This window comes from Puma concolor, chromosome A3 (assembly GCF_028749965.1).
Source record: "Puma concolor isolate L17-30 chromosome A3, mPumCon1.1.hap2, whole genome shotgun sequence".
Taxonomy (NCBI): Eukaryota; Metazoa; Chordata; class Mammalia; order Carnivora; family Felidae; genus Puma; species Puma concolor.
Window position 1 is genome coordinate 39,588,273 of NC_141669.1, and position 23,070 is coordinate 39,611,342.

Genomic DNA, 23,070 nt, shown 5'->3' on the forward strand with positions numbered 1-23,070 from the left:
TGAAAGAGAACCCTGGGAAAGCCCTGTTCAAAGAGAAAGATTCCACTAATGCATTTTCAAATGGATTTAGTGGAAAGCAGCCAAAGGTAAAAACAGGTTTAGAAATCACTATAATAATCAAATTGACTGAGACCAAACCTCTAAGTCCTAAAGGGAGAGTTCTAATGTTCTTCTGATTTCTCTGTCTTAAAACGAAACCTGCTTCTAGGAGAACCTTTCTGTGAAAGAAATCTAATTGGATTTAGTTCCTAGAAATAAAGTGGGAGGATTACTGTGACAACCATCTTTACCATAACTAAACTGGATGTGAAAGTATATGTTAGAACCCCAACTGGCCACTGCAAGGGTCACTTTTTACCCAGAATGACGTCCTGTGCCAACTGTCTTTCCATGCAGTAAACCTCTTTGGACTCAAGCCCCATGCACAAGCATAAAAGAAATAGTTCTGAGGCAGTGCTCATTACTTACAGTGACCAAAAGTATTTTTTTAAGACTGTTTTTTTAGAGCAGTTTTAGGTTTACAACAAAATTGAGGAGATACAGAGATTCCCCATTTTCACCTTGCCCCTATGCATGCACAGCCTCTTCCATTATCAACATCCCCCACCTGAAACGTACTTTATTTTTATTTTTTTTAAATTTTTTTTTAATGTTTTATTTACTTTTGAGACAGAGAGAGACAGAGCATGAACAGGGGAGGGTCAGCAAGAGGGAGACACAGAATCTGAAACAGGCTCCAGGCTCTGAGCTGTCAGCACAGAGCCTGACGCGGGGCTCGAACTCATGGACCGCGAGATCATGACCTGAGCCGAAGTCGGCTGCTTAACCGACTGAGCCACCCAGGCGCCCGGAAACGTACTTTATTTTTAAACCAAGGATGAACCTACACCGACACATCATTATCACCCAAAGTCCACAGTTACTGTAGAGTTCACCCTTGGTGTTGCACCTATGGGTTTTGACAAATGTGTAAGAGCATATATCCCTCACTATTGTATCATGCAGAGTATTTTTACTGCCCTAAAAATCCTCTGTGCTCTGCCTCTTCATCTCTCTCCTCCACCCCACCCCTGGCAAGCGCTAATTCTTTTGTCTCCTTCCATAGGTTTCCCTTCCTCAGGTTAGATAGTTGGAATCACATAGCATGTAGCATTTTCAGATTGGCTTTTCATCTGGTAATACGCATTTTTAAGGTTCCTCCATGTCTTTTCATGGCTTGATCCTTTCTTTTCAGCAATGAATAATATTACATTATCTGCATGTACTGCACTTTAGCCATTCACCTAACTAAAGAACATCTTGGTTGCTTCCAAGTTTTGGCAGTTATGAATTAAAAGCTACTATAAACAGTCTGTGAAGGTTTTTGTATGGACATGTTTTCAACTCCTTTGGGTAAATACCAAGGTGCACGATTGCTGCATTTCATAGTAAGAGTAGTGTTTACTTTTGTAAGAAATTGCCAAGCTGTCTTCCAAAGTGGCTGTACCACAAAAGTACTTTTTACAATTTTTTTTTTTTTTTTTTTTAATTTTAGAGCAAGAGAAAGCAGGGGAGAGAAAGAATCTTAAGCAGGTTCCATGCTCAGTGTGGAGTCCAACTCAGGGCTCAATACCACAATCCTAGAATCAGGACCTGAGCCAAAATCAAGAGTCAAATGCTCAACTGACTGAGCCACCAAAGCACCCCTAAAATTACTTTTATCATTATTTAATTCAACAGATAAAATAATTGGTACATCCATAAGAGATTTTAAATCCAAGCAAAGAACCAACACACATGGTTGGTCTTTCAATACAAAGAATGATATTCTCAGAAACTAGAATAATCATAGTCTCTTCCAAAATCAGACAAACTAAATTAAACATATCTGAGTGAACTCCTAAACCATTTTTTTTAATAGAGCACAGCTATGACTTCAAGCTCTGCCTTGGGCTTCATTTACTGCCTAGCGATTTCAAGATTTATGTCCATTAGTTTCACAGAAATAAACTAGAAAAATGTTTGTTTCCATAGCATCCTGTACTTCCCTATCAGAGTTTCAGACTTAATTGTAAATATTTGTCTATCACCCCCATGAAATTACTTGAAGACCGGAAACTCGATTGCTTAATCTCCAGTGTTTAGCATGGTAACTGACATATATTAGGCATCCAATAACTATTTACCAAAGGAATAGAAAAATAATATATTTTTTTTTTTATTTAAGAAGGCTCCATGCCCAACGTAGGGCTCTATCTTACGACCCCAAGATCGAAAGTCACATGCTCTACTGACCGAGCCAGCCAAGGGCCCCTAAAAATTATGTATTACATATTCTAATTTTCAAGCCCAGCACTGGAGACTCCTGGCACTATGACATAATCTGAACTAACTCCCTCTGAAACTGCAGGCAGTGTCACACTCAGCAGCTCACTCACCTTCCACTTCCTTCCAGTATGTTTAGTGCATACTACACAACAGCATTACGGCTTAAATTTTCCAAATACCAAATAAATAAACACACACACACACACACACACACACACACACACACACACACACCCCACAAATTTCCAAATAAAACACATTCATAGAATAAAGTCCCCACAGTTGTAAGCACCTTCCCCTTTCCAGATAATGACCAATCCCTCCCCTCAAAAACCTTAAATAAGTACGTAAAGACTTGGAAAAAAATTAACAGGCTTGTGTCTGAGCCAGTTTGTGTTTGTAAAACAAAATCATGCCACGGTGTGTCGAAAAAATGAAACATATTTCAACTTTAGTAGATACATGTTCCTATAAAAGTACACCCCAAGTCAAAATGTAGGAAGGCAGGACAAACTTACACAATTAAGAGTGCCCTGTTCCCACAAAGGGAAAAATTATAAAATTCCTATTTATACCTTGGTTTTTATAAATAACTTTTCAATGCAGTCTATCATTTTTTACATTTATTTGTTCAATTATTTCCCTTCAGTACTAATCACATGGCTTAAGACAACCATAGGTCCAACTATGTGACAAGATTTACTCATCACTTTGGCTAATCTAATACAATCAAGACAAAGATGATTGAAAGCTATGTTCTCATCCCTACTCAGTGTTTACATTTTCAATTTGTTTGCCATTTATTTTTATGGTATCAGGAGGAAAAAAAAAACCCTCAAATAATTGCACATACTGTTAAAGAAAGATAAACAGCTTGTTGGTAGGCAGCACTATAATGGTGTGGCTTGATATGTGTGCTCATGGACAGATAATTAAAAGTTCTAATTTGGTCTGTAAAAGGCAGCTTAAAGGTGTCAATTACACTATGCAGTGCATGCTGCCTAAGAGTCCAACACATGAGACTATAATTAAGAGCATTCTATAAAAAAGTGGTGAGGCACAACACAGGAAGGTGACTACTATGATGATGATTACTCAGATGTCCAAAACGGCTGAAAACCTTACCACCTAGGACTACAATATTTTGATAGAAGCAAATAGTAGCATTCCCCAGAATTCACGAAGACTTGACTTTACAATCTTATGAATATCATGGAGGCAGAAAAAAATTTAAATATCCAAGTTTATAAATATTATATATATTGCATTTGAGCTCCTTTGCATTATTAAAAGTTAATTTCACTTCATAAAATGGACAGAGATCTTAAATTTGGAATTAACTGGAAAGCAAAATGGCACACAAGTTTTTATATAAATACAAAGAAATCCACTTAGTAAACATAATTCATTTAGTCAACATAACTGTGTCTAAATGAAAACCCAGACCTCATAGAGCTATACCCCAGAATTCATTCTAGTTTAGTTCCTTAAAAAATATTAAAATAAAAAAAGTCAAAAGAAGGCTGTAAGGGGGCAAAAAATGCTACATTATCCCACTCTTATTTTTAAAAGTCTTAATACCTTAAAATAAACAAAATGAGACTAGACAAAGACAAAACAGAAACAACAGCAACAACAACAACAACAAAACACTAAAGTCAAAAGGGAGAACCATGACATTCAGAGTCAATTTACTGAGTGCAGAATACCCATGTCAGTAGTGTTCAAGGTACAGATCAAGTATTTTAGACAGATTAAGAAATTTAGGATGGGAATAAAAAGAGAAAGAATAAAATGGTCTAAGATTGATTCTAAAGAAGTCACTGAAAAGGGCCATCTGGGTGGCTCAGTTGGTTAAAGGCCTCTTTGATTTCAGCTCAAGTCATGATCTCACGGTTTGTGGGATGGAGCCCAGCACCGGGCTCTGTGTTGACAGTACAGAGCCTGCTTGGGATTCTCTCTCTCCCTCTCTCTCTCTCTCTCAAAATAAGTAAATAAAGCATTTAAAAACAAAAAAAAAAAAAGTCACTGGCAAGGTGAACATGAATCTACTTGTAAAATATTAAAATAGAAAAACTGGAATCCTGAAAAGGTAAGGTTTGTATTTAAAAAACAATAAAAGGACTGTTTCATACTGTGAGTAGCAAACTAAATTGTGGCCTATGGGAGTTTGGGGCTTCTTAAGAGCTACCTCAGCACCTAAGGCCCAGCAGCTGCTCACAGAGATTCACTCAAAGGAGGAAGGGGAAGGCACAAATAGAACACACCCTTTTTTGTTTCTAGGGGCAGTATACACTGAAAACAATTTCCAGTATATTAATTGGTGGTAAATCTACAAAGTACAGTATTTTGGGGGTCAACCCTGACCTTTCAGAACAAAATAAAGGTTCACACAGGTGTGTTCTGATCCAGTGCAGCAAATCACGGCCTAGTGTGCTGCAAAACCAACCATGGGGGGGAGGGGGGGAGTTTATATTTAAAAATGAAATTACATGGTACAGACTAATAGTGCTCCTAGAGCAGAGAGCTAGATCAAAATGAGTGGCATAGGGAAGAAAGGGAAGACTTCAAAAATACACAATGAGGCAAGACTGAGAGAGATGACCGAAAAAAAAAGAGGACACAAAGCACCAGGTTTGAAATGTCTGTGAGACAGTCCCACTTTATAGAGCCTGTTCACTACCTTCTAATTCAAAATAGAATTAATCTCTAACCATCTCCTTATTTATCTCTGAAATGAATGACTGAACCAGATCAAGTTTCTTTTAGTCTTTAAATGTGAAACTTCATACTTAAAAATCAAACTCAAATTTCCACCTTTCTCTCTCATAAACTTCCTATTTTCTTCTTAGTTCCATAACTGTCTACCTCTCACTCATGCTCAAACCTTAGATTAACCTTTGATTTTTCCAACCCTTCTCTCCCATTCTGCCAGACTGCATCCATGCACCGAGTCCTGGCAATTCTTTCCCTCAGGAGATCCCATGCATGGGTCCCTTTACAATCTCTACCACCACTACCCAAAGACAGGTCCCTCTTTCCTCAGATCTAAGTTGGCACTTAACTAGTCATCTTGCCTGTAGCCAAACTGCACTCCCAACTCCAGTCAACCTAAATGCTGCTAATTGGTCTCCGATCAAGTCCCTGCCCAGTCCCTGTTCGAAATGTACCACCCATCCAAGTCATTCAAGGTCTTCTCAGTCTACTACACTACTTTCCCTGGTATCTAAGAGTCTGTAAACCCTGATTCCAATTTTAATTTTTTATTCTATTTCTCCCCACCCTGGTCCTTCCTTGTTCCCAGAATGCCTCTTGTATTCTCACTCTTCTGCATCTTTTTTCTTGCCAACCTCCACTCCTGGCACTTTGTCCTACCTTCCTACTATCCACATTCAATCTCTGTTACTGAAACTTGACAGGTTAGAAGACTTGGTTTCAAATCCCACCCCTTCTTGCCAGTACCACTCAATCAACATTGGCCAATATACATGGCCTTGCATTATAGGGCACTGTTTGTTAAAAACACACCAATGTCATCTCCCTAACTAGACAGAAAGTTCTTAGAGCACGAGAACGATTCCTTGTCCTTTGTTAACCCCCACAAGAGTTAGCCTAGTCCCACATATATATATATATAATTGGCGATTAGTAACTATTGACCAGGTGCTCTGAAACTCAAGTCAAATAACCCAGCCATTCTTTCTAAAGGTTTCTTCTCCTCCCATTTCTCTGAACTGCTAGTATTTATACCAACCAGAAACACTGTTATACTGTGCCAAGACCATGACTTTCTTTTCCCCTCTCAAATGTACATGTCTGGTCTCATTAGCCAACCAAAGTTCCTTGAAGATTGTTTCTTATACCTTTTGAATATTCCTTATGGTGTTACAGGCAGACCACTGGGCACAGAATGGTAGCTAACATACACCAGTTTAAAAAGATACCTAATAGTCAAAATGTCTTAATTAAGACAGTGCTTAACACTACTTAAAGGCACAGACCTAAAAAAAGGGGGGGGGGGGCACTGATCTTAAAAATAACAAATACACCTTGTTTCACAGATTTTAAAGCCAGTTTATACCTATTGACTATTTAATTCCCGTAACTCTTGCAATGTAACTTACCAGTTGACTGAAGAGGAAATAGGTTAAGTAAGATTATAAAACCACTCAGCAAAGTGGCAAAGACTCAAACCCAGATCTCCCTAGCTCAAGGACAATATTTCATGGTCTACTCTCCAAGTGGCAGACTCATCTTCTCATCTTCTATCTCCCTAACTAGCCTCCAAGTTCCTAGAGGACTAAAGCCATGTATAATCCTTCTTTTAAATCACTCCTTATCTCCTCTTGAATACCTTCATATAATCACTAATAAGTTCATTATTATACCATGTGTTAGCTAACCTGGATTTAAATGAAATTTAAAAGTAAAAAAAAAAAACAATAAGAAGACACTGAATCTATATAGATCCCATAGATAGAGCAAACTCTTCAAAGATAACACACAGCCAGACACTGTGCCCCAAAATGAGAAGAAATTACCATTCAGGCTCAATGTTAGGTGTTAAAAGACTTTGCAATACAGTCTTATGGACTCCCAGGACAAGGCTACCTAAGAACCACTCTGAGCTCAGCCATACTATCACCAAACCCAAATAAGGCGAAACTATTATTTCTAAAAGCTTCAGGTCTTGCTGGAGATTCTAGTCTCTGTTCTTTATGGCATTAGACGAGCATCTAATCCAAGAGAAAGGACAGATGTTTATGCCACTCTTCTACAAACTCTTGGAGCTTTCCAAAAAAATGCCAGTCTAGAGAGCATCATGTCCCTGGTATCTATCAACTTCTGGGGGTTACACAGAGTACCATGGGGCTCCAATACACAGCACAGGGCCGGGACCCTCTAGAATTCTCCCCTATACATTTTCAAAGATTTTACAGATGAAGAAGCAGGGCCCCAAATAAAAACAAGTCAGTTTCAATGTCCTAAGTGAATAGTTTACTAAAACAGCATTTTCACTTTCCTAACAACTAAGAGACTAAGACATGGAAACAATGGAGATTTCTCTATATACTCTAGTATGATAGTATCACAAAAGTATTAGCAAGCTTCTCCTTCACAAATATTATTACCCAGGGTTAGAAACTACTTAAGATATAAAATAACCTTAGGAAAATGATTTTATTATGCCAAGCATACAAGCAATTTCATGTAAGTTCCCAAAGGTAACATGAACCAAATTATATTTTTTAATCTATAGATTAAGTTGTCCTAACAACTCAGTATTCGAACTGTTTGAACATTACAGTTAGGAGGCAAGACAAAAGCTGAGAAATAAAGGTTTGGCTAGTCAAGAAAACATTGCAAAGAACATTGCTATTAGTCTAACTTGCAGCTGCTCAACTATAATAGCCATCTACCACTTTTGTCTGGATACAAGTTTTCCTTCTTAGAACTCTCTCCTCTGTATGATCACAGGGCCGTACATCTCCGTACACAAGGTAAGCAAAGACAGCCCAAGGTGGCCAATGGACTCCATGCCCTGGCCCCTTTACTGATTCAAGAAAAGGTTTATGACCCTTACCAAGGCAATACGGACACTCCCTGGTAATTTTGTTTTTGAAAATACAAGGGGAAAAAAGGCATGTTCCTGTCTTTAGGATCACTAGCAGGATAAGGATGACATGAACTCCATTGGCCACCTTTAACTTCCGTGTAGAGAAAGCTCCTCTGAGAATGAAGCCAACCATGGAAAGCACAGGTGAGTGAGGAAGAGAAAAAGACCAGTCCTTATGGTACCTTCTCTAGTCCTGGAGACAGCTGGCCTTACCTCAGCCTATTTAGTCATGAGTCAACAAAGCCCACTTTAATTAAAACTATTTGATTGCCACTTGCAATCAAAAGAATCCTGAGTAATATACTAGCCTCCTGGTGTATTGAATGAATGAATAATGAGCCAAATAACAAAGAATTATCTCCTAAAAGAGCCTGGAAAGGAATGGCTGACAAAGTTAAATCTGCTTCTAAACCTAACTGGAAATGCTCACACGAACCTATTCTTCTCACCATCTAAAACAGCCCAAGTAGTGCCTTAACTGCTCTATTCTTCTCTTAGAGTATTTGAACAATGACTACTGTTATCCACCCTAACTTTTCTGACCTACTTATCTGCTACTTTCCACACTAGATGTTAAATGTAGATATCAAATTTTATTCAATTCAAAATTTAAAGTCCTTATTCTCTCAATCTCAATACAAATACATGTATTGATCACTCCTACAAATTGTCTTTACCAGCTTGCAAACTGCAATAATACTAAGCTTAAATCACAATAAGTAGAACTACATGTTCCGTACCTCAAAGTAAAAAGGAATAGTGACAAATTACCATTTCCCTGAATTTTCTTTAAAATTTTCCTGGAAGCAAGCTAGCATCTTTGTATGAGGTAGAAGACTAGGTGGTCCAGAAATAAGAAAGAGTAGGAAGGAGATTTCTTAGTGAGTATCCTTTTTTATTATTTGAATTTATACCATTTGAACGTACTACCTACTCAAATAAAATTAAAATTTAGAAAATTCACTGAGACTCATTTTCAGAAACTACATTATAACTCTCTGTAATAGCCTAGAAATAATTTTTTAAAATACTACACACTTTTGACTCTTACAAAGATAGTAATTTTCCAAAATATACTTCAGACACATCATAAATGCTACTCTATTGTTTCAGTCCATTCTCTACTCACCAAATGTGAAATCAGAATACCAGCAAAACATGATATATAGTTCTTTTTTGCTCTCCCTTCCAGAACAGAAGTGCTAGTGGGAAACAAAATGTATTTGCCAAAAGAAAAAAATTGCTAAAAAGCATACAAATAATCACAAGTCAAATCACCAACATTTATCCATACTGTTAATTAAGGGTTGTCCAAAGTATGGTTTCCATACCATTGATGCAAATGGTGACTTTAACTGTATGTGAAACAATATTTTAATAGTTATGAATTTGCTTTTAATAGTTTATTATACCTAGTACACCAAATCAATGACTTCACAAATACTAGTGCTTACAATGAGACTAAATCTATTTAAGTGAAATCATGAATCTATCTGGGAAAAAAAAAAGAGTGCGTATGTGTGAGTAAAGTTTGAAAACCACTTGTGCATTACCCAAAGATCAAAGGCTCACCAGGAATGATCACCAAACAGAATCAACCATACTGAATCCTAAACTAGCTCAAACTTCATGCATACGGGGGAACTCACTGAAAAGCTGGTACAACTAAATGACACCAGTGCTCTCCTCTTTCTTAAGAGTTACGGAAATTAAGCAAACCTGAAGTTTAAATAAAGTAAGGGTAAGACTCAGAGCTTGGTACAATCCTTGAACTTCTGGCTAATGACGCTAAAAAATGGTATTCCTTTCCACAGACCTTTCATGTGCTGTCAACAGTCACCTCTAATCCCTTTTACCTCAGATACCTCACTCTGCAGGCTCTGGCTCACTCTCCCATCCTGCAATCTACCACCCTAAGGTTTCCAAGGCAGTTCTAGGGCCTGAAGAAAGCCTTTACAGTCGATCAGTCTCCAGGAAGAGGAATGAATCAGGCTCCGGCAGAACTTCTGTTTAGTATTCTCTGTGATTCTTTACTGCCTCTTCGCACTTCTGTTACTGCTATGTTGCCCCTCAACCACCAAAACACTGGCCACGACCCAGTCGAAGCCTGCACTTGTCTGTCAGAGCCTTATACTCTGAAATTACTCCTCGGTCTCAGGCCTCACATTCCCATTAAAAAATTAATTAAAAAAAAATTTTTTTTTCCTTCTCCCAGGCCGGACTTGGTGAGGAGTGGATTAAATGGCAGAGCACAAACTAATCCTCCAGGTGTGAGTGACCATCCACCTCACCTTATCCTCCCAAAGGTATCTGAATTAAGAAAAGTGCATTTTAAAAGAAACAGTTAAAGAAAGTTTATATGAAAGAATTCTAGGCTATATAGAGGCAATTTAGAGCAGATGAAAAGAGATTGTAGGGCTCACTGCAGGACTACTGCCAGGCCATCTGCCAGGCAAGCCCCCTCTGGGCAGTCTCACAATCTGGAATAAGAGTGATGAGGGTGGACAAGAGTTGTCAATGGGCTTCCTAAGTAAACTTCATTTATGCATGATCAGTTCCCACCGCAAACTATCCTAACTGTCCTCATTTAGTATGGTTTGCTCACTTTAGAAAAAAGACATCTAAACCCAAGAAAATGTAAATCACCCTCAAAAACTATACTGATCCCCTGACTGTAGCCAAAAAGATACTTCCAAATCAGACAGTTACTCTCCATCAGTATGATGCCATCTTGGGGAATCCATATGGTTCCCAAGATTCTACTTTATGCACATTACATTCTTACAAGAATATTATCACAATAACCCCAGAGAGTGAGATCCAAAGCCCTGACAGATGGTCCCAATTGGAGACCCTCTCTCATGTCACAGGAGCCCACAAGATCAATTGCCTAGACAAGCACATTCACTTGAAAATGCAGTTCTAAATTCAGATTTCAGTAGACCTAACTTTAGAAAGGGTATATTTAAGATACAAATGTAATACCCACATCCTGAGCAAAGAACATTAGAAATTATCTGCTTTGAAAATTACCATAACCCAGATACCAAAGCATGATGTTTGCCTTCACACCTAAGAACACCATAAGAAAAACCATTCTGTTTTGGAAACTAGACCTGGCACTTGCAGTATTTATTTTTTCTTTTATGTTTCATAACTGCCTTTAGTCACTTGTTCCTATTAATAAAGAATTCAAGAAAATTAAAGAATTGCAATATCAAACTGCAATTTGGTAGACAAGACAGTAAAAAATAGGTTGAAAGTGGAACACAGGCAATTCACCAAGTCAGACTGTTTGAATAACATGGCACAATCTGTGGCTAATACCCTCAGACTACATATATTCCTTGCAAAGTTAGCTGATACCAAGCAAAAACAATTTGTCTAAAACAAACTCCTGCTCCAGCAATTTCTGGCAATTATCTTATCCGTCCAGGATGGGTCCCAAATTCCCTAAAATGAGGCTTGCGACCACATCCCCTTCAATTAATATCCCCCCCTCTCTTACAGGAAAGTATTTCACTTTTCATCTTCTCTCTCAAATTCTGCCTATCCATCCCCTCAATCCTGACCTGGTCCCTAAAAAGGAAATGCTCCTTCCACCTCTTCAAGTCTAGACTCTTGACTCATTCTCTTCCTTTCAGCCTTTAACAAGACATAGATTCCCTGGAACGGATGGACAAGCAGGTGGACACACAAGGGCACGCGGGGCGCGCGCGCGCGCGCGCACACACGCGCACACACACACACACACACACACACACACACACACACACCTCCCACCGCTTTACTTAAACAGCTTTAGGCTTCCCTACACTTCAGTTTGAACAGTTTTCTTAACTCCCACTAATCTAGTTTATTTGAACTCTATGAAGCTCCAAGCACAGAGGGTCACTGACTCCCAACAGCCCAATACCAGCTGACCAACTTCTCTTTTTCTAAGCTCCTACCCTTTTCTGTTTCTGCTGGCTCCTCCATGGCCCTCCACTCTCCAAGAGTTCAAGGTGTGGTTAGACCCTGGAGTCTTTCCTCCCTCCAGTCTACATGACTTCCTTCACTCTCCTCTGTAGCAGTGATACACCAGGGATCTATATTGGACCTCACTGTCCCCTCAGATTCTAACTATGCATCTTTAGCCACCAGTAAACATTAAGCCCTTGCCTCCATCCTCCTTAGCCCTTCCGCTTTGTCCCACAACCAAATTCACCAGAGCCTTCCCAGGATTCGCACTCAACTCCCACCTCCACTTCCCCCTTTACAGGCAGCCATCTAGGGCTGCTTATGTTTCCGTATTAATATTTTAACTCCTATTCCCACTATGGTTGCAGGCTTGCTCCTTCCCCAGAGTTCCAAAGTGACTGCCATGTCCAGAATGGGATGTTATGGACTCCCTTACCATGGGCTAGCACTTGCTCTCAACTGAAAGGAGTCATGAAAGAAGGGCACAGAAGGAAGAAGCAGCTCAGGTGGTGCCCCTGCCTTCACGTCACCTGCCAAAGTCCTGCATTTCACCCCAAATACCAAACTTTCCTTTCCATAAATTTCTGTTCAACCTAGCTGAGAACACTGCCCCAAACTCTTGAATAAGTCCATTAAATAAAATCCTTTTTTGATCAGAAGAAATCACCTCTATGAATACTGCAATTAAAGGTACCAGACCTTCAATGTTATTAAAAAAAACAAAACCAAAAACCCTTCCCAATCAGCTTCCAAAGCTAACTTCGGCCAAGTATCTGCCCCCAGGTCCTAGAGCAATAACAAAATAATCTAGGTAAAACACCTTCTATAGAAAATCTGTTTTCTAAAGGGAAAACCCCAAGTAAAAATCTGACCAGGTAAGGCAAGTAACTAACAACGCGTGCCACAATTTTCTTCAGGAAAGTTGCCTGTTCTTCCTCATGCTACACTAGGAGAGCTGAACAGCTCGATTCAGCTAGCTTCCTAGGAATCAGGTCTGTGCTGCTGCGGAGTTGAAGAGCTGCTTCCTTCCACACAGCAGTCAAATCATGAAGTTGCAGCAGCGGCTGTTCTGTTAACCCGCAGCTGAGAATAACACTCGACTTTCTAATTTTAAAAGAAAGAAAGAAAAGAAAGACAAAAAAAAAAAAAAAAAAAAAGACTTGGAAAGTAAGTCCCTGGGTCAAGGATCTGGGGCATGAGAAGAGGAAAAAGGGGCTTCCTGCACTGACCCTCTTATCACCCAGACCCTTGGGTCCAACGCAATTAGCGCACCTTCAGCCCGCGGGGACAACCCGAGAGCGCCGGGCGGGGTGAGGGGCGCCCACCTCCGGAGGGCGGCAGTTTGCAGGTGCCACGGACTGGCCACCCACGCGTTTAACCCGGCTGGAACTCGCGGTTCGGGGATGGGTTTCCGGGTGGATAGCGCTCACTCTCAATTGACAACGAGGTCGGGGCAGGTTCGAGGGAAACAGGAGGAAAAGTCACAAGAGGGCTGAGGAGGAGGGGGGTCTCCGCGCTTCGGGGGGAGGCGGGGACCCGGCCCTCCAGAGGGCACCCCTGCTGGCCCTCCGGGGCCCGAGGGGCCGGGCCCTGCCCCGCGCGCCCACCCGGGCCGCCCTACCGTGGCTCTGCAGGATCTCGTGCTTGAGGCCGCCGGTGTAGTCGATGAGCTCCTCCAGGCCGCGCTCGCACAGCTGCCCATAGCCCGAGAACTTGTGCAGCACCTTCTCCAGCTCGCGCTCCACCGTCACGCACTGATCCATCCCGGAGGCGGAGGCGGCGCCAGGCTCCCCGGCGCCCGGGTATCCGCAGCCGTTCGGCCCGGGCCCGGCCGAGGCCGCGTCCTGCTCCTCGTCCCCCAGGCGGGCGGCGCGGGCGGCTGAAGCGGCCGAGGCAGCGGGCGCGCTAGCCGCGGCGCCGGGGGAGCCCCGCGCAGCCAGTGCCCGCCTGCCCCATGCCCCCCCCACGGCCCCCGGGAGCGTCGCCGCCGCTCCCGCTTGCTCTCCCCACCCGGCCCCGCGACCCTGGTCTTCACTCGCCGCGTTCGGCTGCCCGCAGCGGCGCCGCCGATTGTTTTTGTTTTCACGGAAACCGACCGATGACCTGGTTCTCCCGGGCGGCACCAAGCGCCGCCGACCCGAGGGGGGGGGGCAGCCACCCCAGCAAGGGAGAGAGGCGGCGCGGGCCGTACCAAGCGCACACTAGAGGGGGGAGCAGCCTGGAGAGCGCGGGCGGAGGAACGCGACGGGCGTCCGCTCGCGCCGCCGCTCTAAAGGTGTGGGCAGTACCACGCGGGTAAGCGTGCAAGGGAGAGGGCGAGGGTGGAGCAAGAACCCAATTGGTCCAAGGAGCTAAATAAGGAACTTTGGAGACAGCCCCGGAGCTTGCAGAGCGCTACAACTACGCTCTCCGTAAACAAGAGGGTGGAAACCGTCCCTAACCACTCCGCCCAGAAACGGGGTAAAAGAACCAATGGGCGCGGAGTACACCTAAGGAACAAACGTCCTCCAATCCCTGACCGAGGCGTAAACCTTCAGCCAATCCGGGTCTAGGGGCCAAACCAATAGTCTCGCTGTTGGAGGGGGTGACTTTGGAGTACATACTGGAACCAAGTTGTTTCTGGAAAGCCATGAGGGAAAATAAGACAGAGATGAAAAGGTCTGTTTCCTGTAGGAGTTCGCCCAGGTCATAATTTATGTCATCTCCCCATTACTCCTGGGAGCACTGTCATTCCGAAGTTTTGAAGGCTGGACTCGCCGCCCCGGACGAAAAACCGAGCCGGGCGGGGCGGGTGGTGCTGCGGGCGGGAGTCACTGACGACAATTCCAGGCGGAGGTGATGCTGGAGGGCGGGGGAGGAGAGCTGCTTGCTAGCCGCGCGGGCCGGCGCCGGGAAGGGCCCGGCGCGACCAACGGTGAACCCCGGACGCTGGCGCCGCGGGGAGGTCACACTTCCCACCCCCCGCGGGCCTCAACCCCATGGCCCCAAGGCCTGGGACCTCTCCGGACCGGTAACCTCCCCACCGCGCGGACAGGCAGCTTCCCGCGGTCGAAACTCTCGTGGGAGAGTGGCTCCACAGCCTGGCTCCCGCTGTCGGGCGCCTTATGCCATCGATACAAATTGAGTTACTTCCTCTGCGTACATTCTTCCCCGGACTTGCCATGGTGCCTCCAACCTTGGCCTGTATCCCCTTGTTCACTAAGCTTCAGTGACGCAAACGTTACCTTTCCTCCGAAAGCCATGTTAGTAAATTGCTTCAGAGCCTCTGCATTTACCCTTTCCTTTGACCGTACACCTTTCTCATCCTGAAGTTCTCAGCTCACTTGTCCCCTGAGGAGGGCCCTCTCCCTGACCGGTAATAAAGCCTCTACCTTCCCACACTCCTCCGTGGCTGTATCATCTTAATCATATTTATTATGCTATCAAGTGTATCCCCAGTTTTCGTATTTTCACCCCATCTATTAAAAGTTTAAATGATCTGGTTCATTTATCCGTTTACTTTTCTCCTGCACCTCTCCAGTAAATCTCTATAAAGGCAAGGCTTGCCTGTCTTTTTCCTGGCCCAGGAACAGAGCCTGGCAACGTAGTAGGGATTTTTTTTTTTTTTAAATTAAGGTGAAATATTTTTGTGTTTCAATTTCCTTTTTTTTTTTTTTAATTTTTTTTTTCAACGTTTATTTATTTTTGAGACAGAGAGAGACAGAGCATGAATGGGGGAGGGGCAGAGAGAGAGGGAGACACAGAATCAGAAACAGGCTCCAGGCTCTGAGCCATCAGCCCAGAGCCTTACGCGGGGCTCGAACTCACGGACCGCGAGATCGTGACCTGGCTGAAGTCGGACGCTTAACCAACTGCGCCACCCAGGCGCCCCTCAATTTCCTTTTTTTATAACTTGCAAATAATTGGAATTAATGCTTAATTGGATTCTTGGGAAATTGAGATAATAGATCAAAACACTTGTAGTAAGCAGGCAATAGCCACATGATAAATGGTGGTGGTGGTTGTTACTATTGTCAGTTCCCAGATGTAAATCTGGGATGGCAACCTAAAATGCAATCAGGTTGGTGTAGTCCCCAATCCTTCCATTCATTTCTTGGTGATTCTCAAGGGCAGCCCAGACTGCTGTTATATATCTCCTTTCTCCTTCCCACCTAACCCATTTAACTTTCTCTTTCTTGACAGATGGCCCTGATTGCAGTATCACTGAGAAGATAAAAAAACATTCAGCTCCAGCATCCTCTGCCACTCTTCTCAAAGTATTTCTGTCTGCACCATCAATTTTGTGAACTGTTGTCAAGTACCTGGAGGAACAGGAGCCTCTTTTCCCTTCTAAGTTGCCAACCCTTGGCCTGCTGGCTTCATCTCACCTCCGTTCAGATATTCTTCCCCTGCTTTGCACTGGGTTCCTCCTTTCTGCTTTCAGACTGAATGGAACTCGCCTATCTGGGGAGTTGAGGTGGGGGGGGGGGCGGTGAGGGTGGAGGTAATCTTTATTTATCCCTTTCCAAACTGTTTCCCTTTTTCTCTCATTCCTTTCACAGCCAAAATGCCCAGACAAATCCTTCACACTTGTTCCTCCCTTTTCTCCAAGGATCTCCTTGATAAGCTCAGTCACCTTTTTCACAGTGTTTTTTTTTTTTCCCTTGACCTCACTGCAATGCAAGAAAATTATGACTCACTTCCACTTGTAAAATTCTCCCTTGACATTGCCCTAGTATGGTTCAGTCACCCTTTCTTCCCTGCTGGCTCTTCTTTCTCATTTAGCCCTCTGGGTGGGTGGGCATTTGCCCCAGGTTCTATTCTCAACCTTCTTGTTTCTCTTTACCTGCTGTCCTGGGACAACATATTACAATTGCCCATCTCCAGCCTTGATCTGCTTCATAAACTCTAACTTCACATTCCCTCCAACCAGTAAGACATCATCGTCCAGAGGACTCATTACCTCTAGTCAGCATGTCAAAAAATATTGATACTTCCCTTCAAAATCAACTTGTCTCCCTTTTACTCAGTTTTTGTCCGCATTACCTTGCCTCCCAGGTACGACTGCCACTTTTCCATCCTCATCTTTAATTCACCTATAGGACTCAAAAATCTTTTCTTTATCAGATTCCTCAACTCCACTAATGTGTTTCCATTGCCACCTATCTTGCCAAGATCGCTTTGCTAAGTCAACTGCCGTCATTCACCCCAGAATCCTTGGTGTTCCCCAGGATTTTGTCCTCATCAGTATCTCTAGGGATACAGATTGTCTCCTCCCTTTTTCAATTCACCCTCTACATGTAGTCAGATGTCACGTTCTATTGAATCTAACTTCCTAATGTCCTAATGAGGCTTTTTAACTTCCACATTCTCATCATCAGTACCTCAGAGATATTTCCAAGATTATAATTGCTTCTTTTACCCCTACGGTGACATCAAATAAATCTTCATTCCCCTAAAAAGGTTGTTATAATAATTAAGTGAGATATAATCCATCTATCGCACTCAACATAATGCCTGACCCACAGTAAGAGCTATTATTATACACTGATCAGATATAATCATACAAATACCAAATCATGTTGTACACCTGAAACTAATATAATGTTACATATCAATTATACCTCAATTTAAAAAGAAATAACCAATTGCTCCCCATTTCCTGCAGCTCCAAGTCCTAACTCTAAGCTGCATCTACACTGGTCTGCCCGGTGTAGTAACCCATCACAATCCCCCCATCCAAACACTGGATGTTTTCACATTTTCAATGTGAAGTAAGCACAGTTCATGTTTTTTTCTTCTCCCGGAATGCCTTTCTTTGTCCTCAGCCATTCAAATCTTCCCCCTTTCTTCAAGTAACAAGACAAGTCCTACTTTATTGGTGCCTTCTAGATCTTGGCTTGCACTCTTCAATATGGTAAGTCACCAACTCTATGTAGCTTTTTAAATTAAATAAAATTAAAAATTCAGTTCCTCAGTTGTACAGGCAGCATTTCAAGTACTCAGTAACTACATGTGGCTAAGGGCTTCTGTTCTAATCAGTATAGAGTGAACACTATCATCACTGTAGAACGTTATATTGAACAGTGCTGATCTAGACCATGACCACAGTGGAGTTACCAGCCTGCTTCAGGACTGCTATAGGACTTCTCTGTGTTAAGTCATTTAATTCCTAAGTGCATAGTGCTCTTTTCTTGGTTAACTTTTCCAATATGTTCCTTGTTTACTCAATTAGATTGTTAGCTCCTAGGTCGGGGCTGATGTTTCTTTTTTATTTAATCAGAATAACAAAGGTGTTTTAGGTGTTAAAGGAAAGAGCATAAATAAGAGAAGAGGCTTCAAATTTAACCAAGGAGAGAAAAATAGTACTTGTAAGGGCAGAGATCTTTATGTTCCCTCTTTAGTTTGTATTGGCCCTTCCTACCCAGTGCATAATTGCTTTAAGCCTATACCTTGATTTCTCAGAGTAGGATCTGTAGAAGCAAGAGGGGAAAAAAATCAGTTTTCAGAACAACTGCAAATTATTTATCTATGGTTGCATTTTTACCACACAACAAAAAAGAATTCACACACAAGGCACCTGGGTGGCTTAGTCCATTGAGCATCCGACTTCAGCTCAGGTCATGATCTCACGGTTCGTGAGTTTGAGCCCCATGTCAGGCTTTGCACTGACAGCACAGAGCCTGCTTTGGATTCTCTGCCTCCCTCTCTTTCTGTCCCTCCCCCACTTGTGCACACTCTCTCTCAAAGATAAAGAAACATTAAAAAAAAAATTCACATAAAAACACAAACAAAAACCCCACTCTAGTATCAAATGGACTCCTGCCCCACTTATTCTGTTCAATCTGGAGAACCTCTCATTTACAATCATTCTGGACTTTGGTCTTTCCCTTCACTTTAAATTGGATTCTCTGTAACATGTAAGTATACATGAATGAAAAGAAAGGGAAAATGTATACCCTTTGTCTTCTGACCAAAATACATATTCATTGTAAAGAAATAAGAAAAAAAATACATAAATATTTTGTGATCTCATGAAATCACAGAAGCCAGAAAAAAATGTTTTAACATTTGGGGTGAATTTCCAGAATTTTTCCTGTGTGTGTACATATACCCATATGTGCATTCTCATAAAAGATAACTCTTTTTATATATATATTTTGTAAACTGCTTTTGTTGTACACTTAACATTTCTCTAAGAAAAAAAAAGTTCTTAGAACTGCTTTTGTTTTTTTGAGTAATCTCTACACCCCACATAGGGCTTGAACTCATGACCCCAAGATCAAGAGTCATACACTCTTCTGACTGACCCAGCCAGGTGCCCCAGAACTGCTTTTGACATCCTTTGAAATGTTTAATAGCTGTTGCACATAACTAGAGCTTAGCACTCACCCTTATTCAACATATCTCATATATATTTTATTTCATTCTCATTTATACTTAAAAACCTGAAATTACACAAAGGCAAGATAGAGAAAGTCAAGGGGCACATGGGTGGCTCAGTTAGTTAAGCATCTGACTCTTGATTTTGGCTCAAGGCATGATCTCACAGTCATGGGATCAAGCCACACATTGGGCTCTGCGCTGACAGCGCGGAACCTGCTAGGGATTCTCTCTCTCCTCTCTCTGCCCCTCCCCTGCTCAGGCTCTGTCTCTCAAAATAAATAAATAAACTTAAAACAATATGAGAAAAAGTCAAAATTTCATCTTTCAGATTTGAGACTATTTTTAAAAACTGCTTTAAAAATGTACTTTCATGAAAAATACACTTAAGAAAGATTGTTTCTAATCATAATCATTAAAAAAGACCTTGTAGAAAAGATCTTGCTAATTTACTGACTGTTGTAGCTCATGGTTAATATAAAAGTAAGAGTAAACTGACAAAATGGATAATGAAATACTGAATTACAAAAAATATTCCTTCTCATCACTTAAAAAAAGTCAATGTTCATCATTTTCAAGCTAAAAAAATCTCCACACATTGCTGGAAATTGTTACTAAGACCACTTTAATAAGTAGGTAAAAGTACCACGACAAGCAAAAAATATCCTTGTGAATGTTTTCCACTTCTTTTACGTCTCCTGTGTGGTTTGGGGCACATTGCCACTTAAATGCCTGTCTGCTGGCTGGTTAGATGATACTCGCCTGCCATTATGACCTACTGTTAGGAATTGGATGGGCAGTGTTGACAATGACTTGTCTTCTGTATCCACCGCCCCCTTCTTTCAACCCCACTAATGTTTGTAACAGACTGCCTCTCTCACCAGCAAAACTTCTCCAGTGTAGCCTTCATTGCTTCCGGGAGCCAGGACACTTGTAATTTGTTGTCCACCAATTAAGCTATCCCCCTTATGGATCTCTGTGAGGATGGTGTGCAGGCGTTGCCCTCATTCATGGGGACCAACCTTTAGGGAAGTATTTATACCTTTTGTACCTGTCCCCACCTCCCCAGATGTTATTGGCCCAAATCTTTTTCTTTCTGGAATCTGGGGTGTCTTTCTGTACTTTATTTCCTGCTCTCTCTTTTGTATGCTTTACCAGGTGTAGCAGGAAGGGTGCTAACACTGTAACTCTGAAGTAATTCATTCAACCCCTCCCAACCTAAGTTTCCTTATCTATAAAATGAGAAGCTTGAAATAGATGACCTTTTAGGTCCTTCCAGTTTTAAAATTACAGAGATGCCGATGTTTATTAAGCAACATGTGAGGTGTGTGACACAACCAAACAGGAATGAACAGATGCACCCTCTCTGCTTTTGAAAGCTTTGAGTCTGTATCATTATTTCCTCATTATGGAAATGCAGTGGGATTTTTTATTTTTTGCTTTATTTAGCCCTAATTATAATAATAGCTACCATTTATTGAGTGCTTACCATATGCCAGGCACTTTGCTTTAAATATGTGATTATCCAAAGCAACCTTTTGAAGTAAATATTATTACAGTTATCCCCATTTTACAGATGAAGAAACTGAGGTATAGAGGGGTTAAGTAATTTCTCCGAGATTACACAAATAAGACATGGTGGAACTGGAATTTGAATTCAAATCTGACTCCATAGCCCACAAGCCACTATGCCCCCAAAAAGCAAAGTTATGCTTTGTGATTATTTGTTAAGCACAGGATTTCTACTACAACAAAGGGTCATTTACCCTAGGTAGTGTGGTTTGGTATCAGGAGCTCAGGACTAAGAGTCACAAAAATTGTAACACTTCTACTTACCAACCTTAGGCAAGAACCTTAACCAAACAGCCTTTATTTTTTTTAATACCAATATCTGCTCTACCTACCTTGTAATATTGTTGAGAGTAATATTTATATTTATGAAGTGATATGAATATATAGTAAATATATACTTAACCAGTAAATATGAGTGTGTGTATACATATATATGTATATACACGTATATATGTATACACACACTCATATTTACTGGTTAAGTATATATGTATATATGTATACAATATATACATATGTATACATATTGCATACATATGTATATATGTATACATATGTATACATATGTATATAATATATATATGTATACAAAGCATTCTGTAAACTATTAAGCCCCATAAAAACTTAAGGTATTGTTATTTCTTCGTTTTATGTATGCATTTGATTCATCTATTTAGGTATCTTCCTGTGCATCTGTTCAGTGCAGAGTCTAGGCTGTAAATTGCTACAATACAAGATTCATGACTTTTGACAACCTGGGGAGATTCTAGGTAGTAAACTAAGCAAATATTTAAAAATGGCCTTTGGGGCACCTGGGTGGCTCAGTTGGTTAAGCGTCCAACTTCGGCTCAGGTCATGATCTTGCAGTTCACAAGTTCAAGCCCCACGTCGGGCCCTGTGCTGACAGCTCGGAGCCTGGAGCCTGCTTTGGATTCTGTCTCTCTCTCTCTCTCTCCCCCCCCCCCCCCCATGCTCTGTCTCTCTCTCTCTCTCTCTCAGAAATAAATATTAAAAAAAATAAAAATAAAAATGTCCTTTTAAGGAGACTTCCAGTTCAACTGACATGAAGTAATCCCATTCCTGTGGGTTTCCCTAAAAAACCCTAGACATGGCACAAAAACTAAGCACAGTAATATTTAGGAAGGTAAGAAGGTAAGGAGAAGTTGGGCTGCATAGGAATCTGGAGACTTGAGGAATGACACAATGGTAAGTTTCCCGGTTTCTTTATTTCCTCTCATATCTCAGAGCACTATAAAATCCTCCAACCCAACACTATGAATGAGCACAGGCAATAAAAGCTCAGCCTGTTCTCCCTAGCCAAAGGATGGAAAAAAGAGTGGCCTAACAAAGGAAAGCCTTATTGGCAATTTTGTCCTACTTAAGCCAAAGACAGAAAAGCTACATGGTTTTCAGCAGAGCTGAGCAAATAAGGAGTTAATTTTCCATTCGATCTTTCATAATACATGGACATGAGAGGCAGCATTCCAGTTCCCTTGCAGGATGGTTTTGGCATAGGTGGAGTGGGGAGCTGACCTTCCACCTCCTGCCTGGCAAATGCAGGTGGTGCTCCATTTTCCCCAGCAGGTGGTATCAGCAGATTGATAGGGGAGCTGAGTTTATGCCCCCACTCAGATGCAACAAGACAGTGGGGGTTGGTGCCCCACTTTCACTGGGAAGTTGTCAATGGAGTAAGGGGAGAGCTGAACTCCTACCCCACCCATTTGCAACAAGGCAGTGTGAGTCAGTGCTCCACTTTTGCCAAAGTGGTGTTGGCAGGGCTCAGAGAGAAGCTAAACATACACACCCAGCAGCCCATGTGCTAAATCTCAACAGGGGACTTCCTGCTTTAAAAATAAACTCATAAACAATTGATTAAAAAGGATCTAGAGCTTTATAATATAATACAGTAAAACCTTGGATTGAAAGTAACTTGTTCCGCAAGTGTTCCGCAAGATAAACAAATATTTCTAATAAATTTTAACCTGATAAACGAGCAATGTCTTGCAATACGAGTAGTACGTGATGCCAAACATCACATGATCACAACTGAGCAGTTTTCCTCTCTCTCTCTCTCTCTCACTGCGGGATTGTGGGTGATTGCTAATGAAATGTCACATTTCTGCGAAATCCTCAAGAGGAGGCAAAAATCCTCATTGGATACATTCGTTGTTAAATTTACACAAAAAGCGGGGCGCCTGGGTGGCGCAGTCGGTTAAGCGTCCGACTTCAGCCAGGTCACGATCTCACGGTCC

General features: G+C 41.8%; 1 protein-coding gene and 1 long non-coding RNA gene across 6 annotated transcripts in view; one reads left to right on the forward strand and one right to left on the reverse strand.

Annotated features, from left to right (window-relative positions):
* The window catches only part of RMND5A (required for meiotic nuclear division 5 homolog A), a 69,678-nt gene extending 55,390 nt beyond the window's left edge, over nt 1–14,288 (reverse strand). For 2 of the 5 annotated variants that reach the window (XM_086700641.1, XM_086700640.1), the window contains exon 1: nt 13,506–14,288. In XM_086700641.1, coding sequence (XP_086556767.1) covers nt 13,506–13,647 — 142 coding nt within the window. In that variant the 5' untranslated portion in view covers nt 13,648–14,288. The remainder of the gene's footprint in view (nt 1–13,505) is intronic. The other 3 variants (XM_086700639.1, XM_086700643.1, XM_086700642.1) reach the window with 3 other exon arrangements.
* Nucleotides 14,289–14,548: 260 nt separating this feature from the next.
* Nucleotides 14,549–19,017, forward strand: LOC147582393 (uncharacterized). The gene is made up of 2 exons (XR_015249072.1): nt 14,549–15,126; nt 16,067–19,017. It is a non-coding gene; the product is annotated as an uncharacterized LOC147582393 (long non-coding RNA).
* The last annotated feature ends 4,053 nt before the right edge of the window (nt 19,018–23,070 follow it).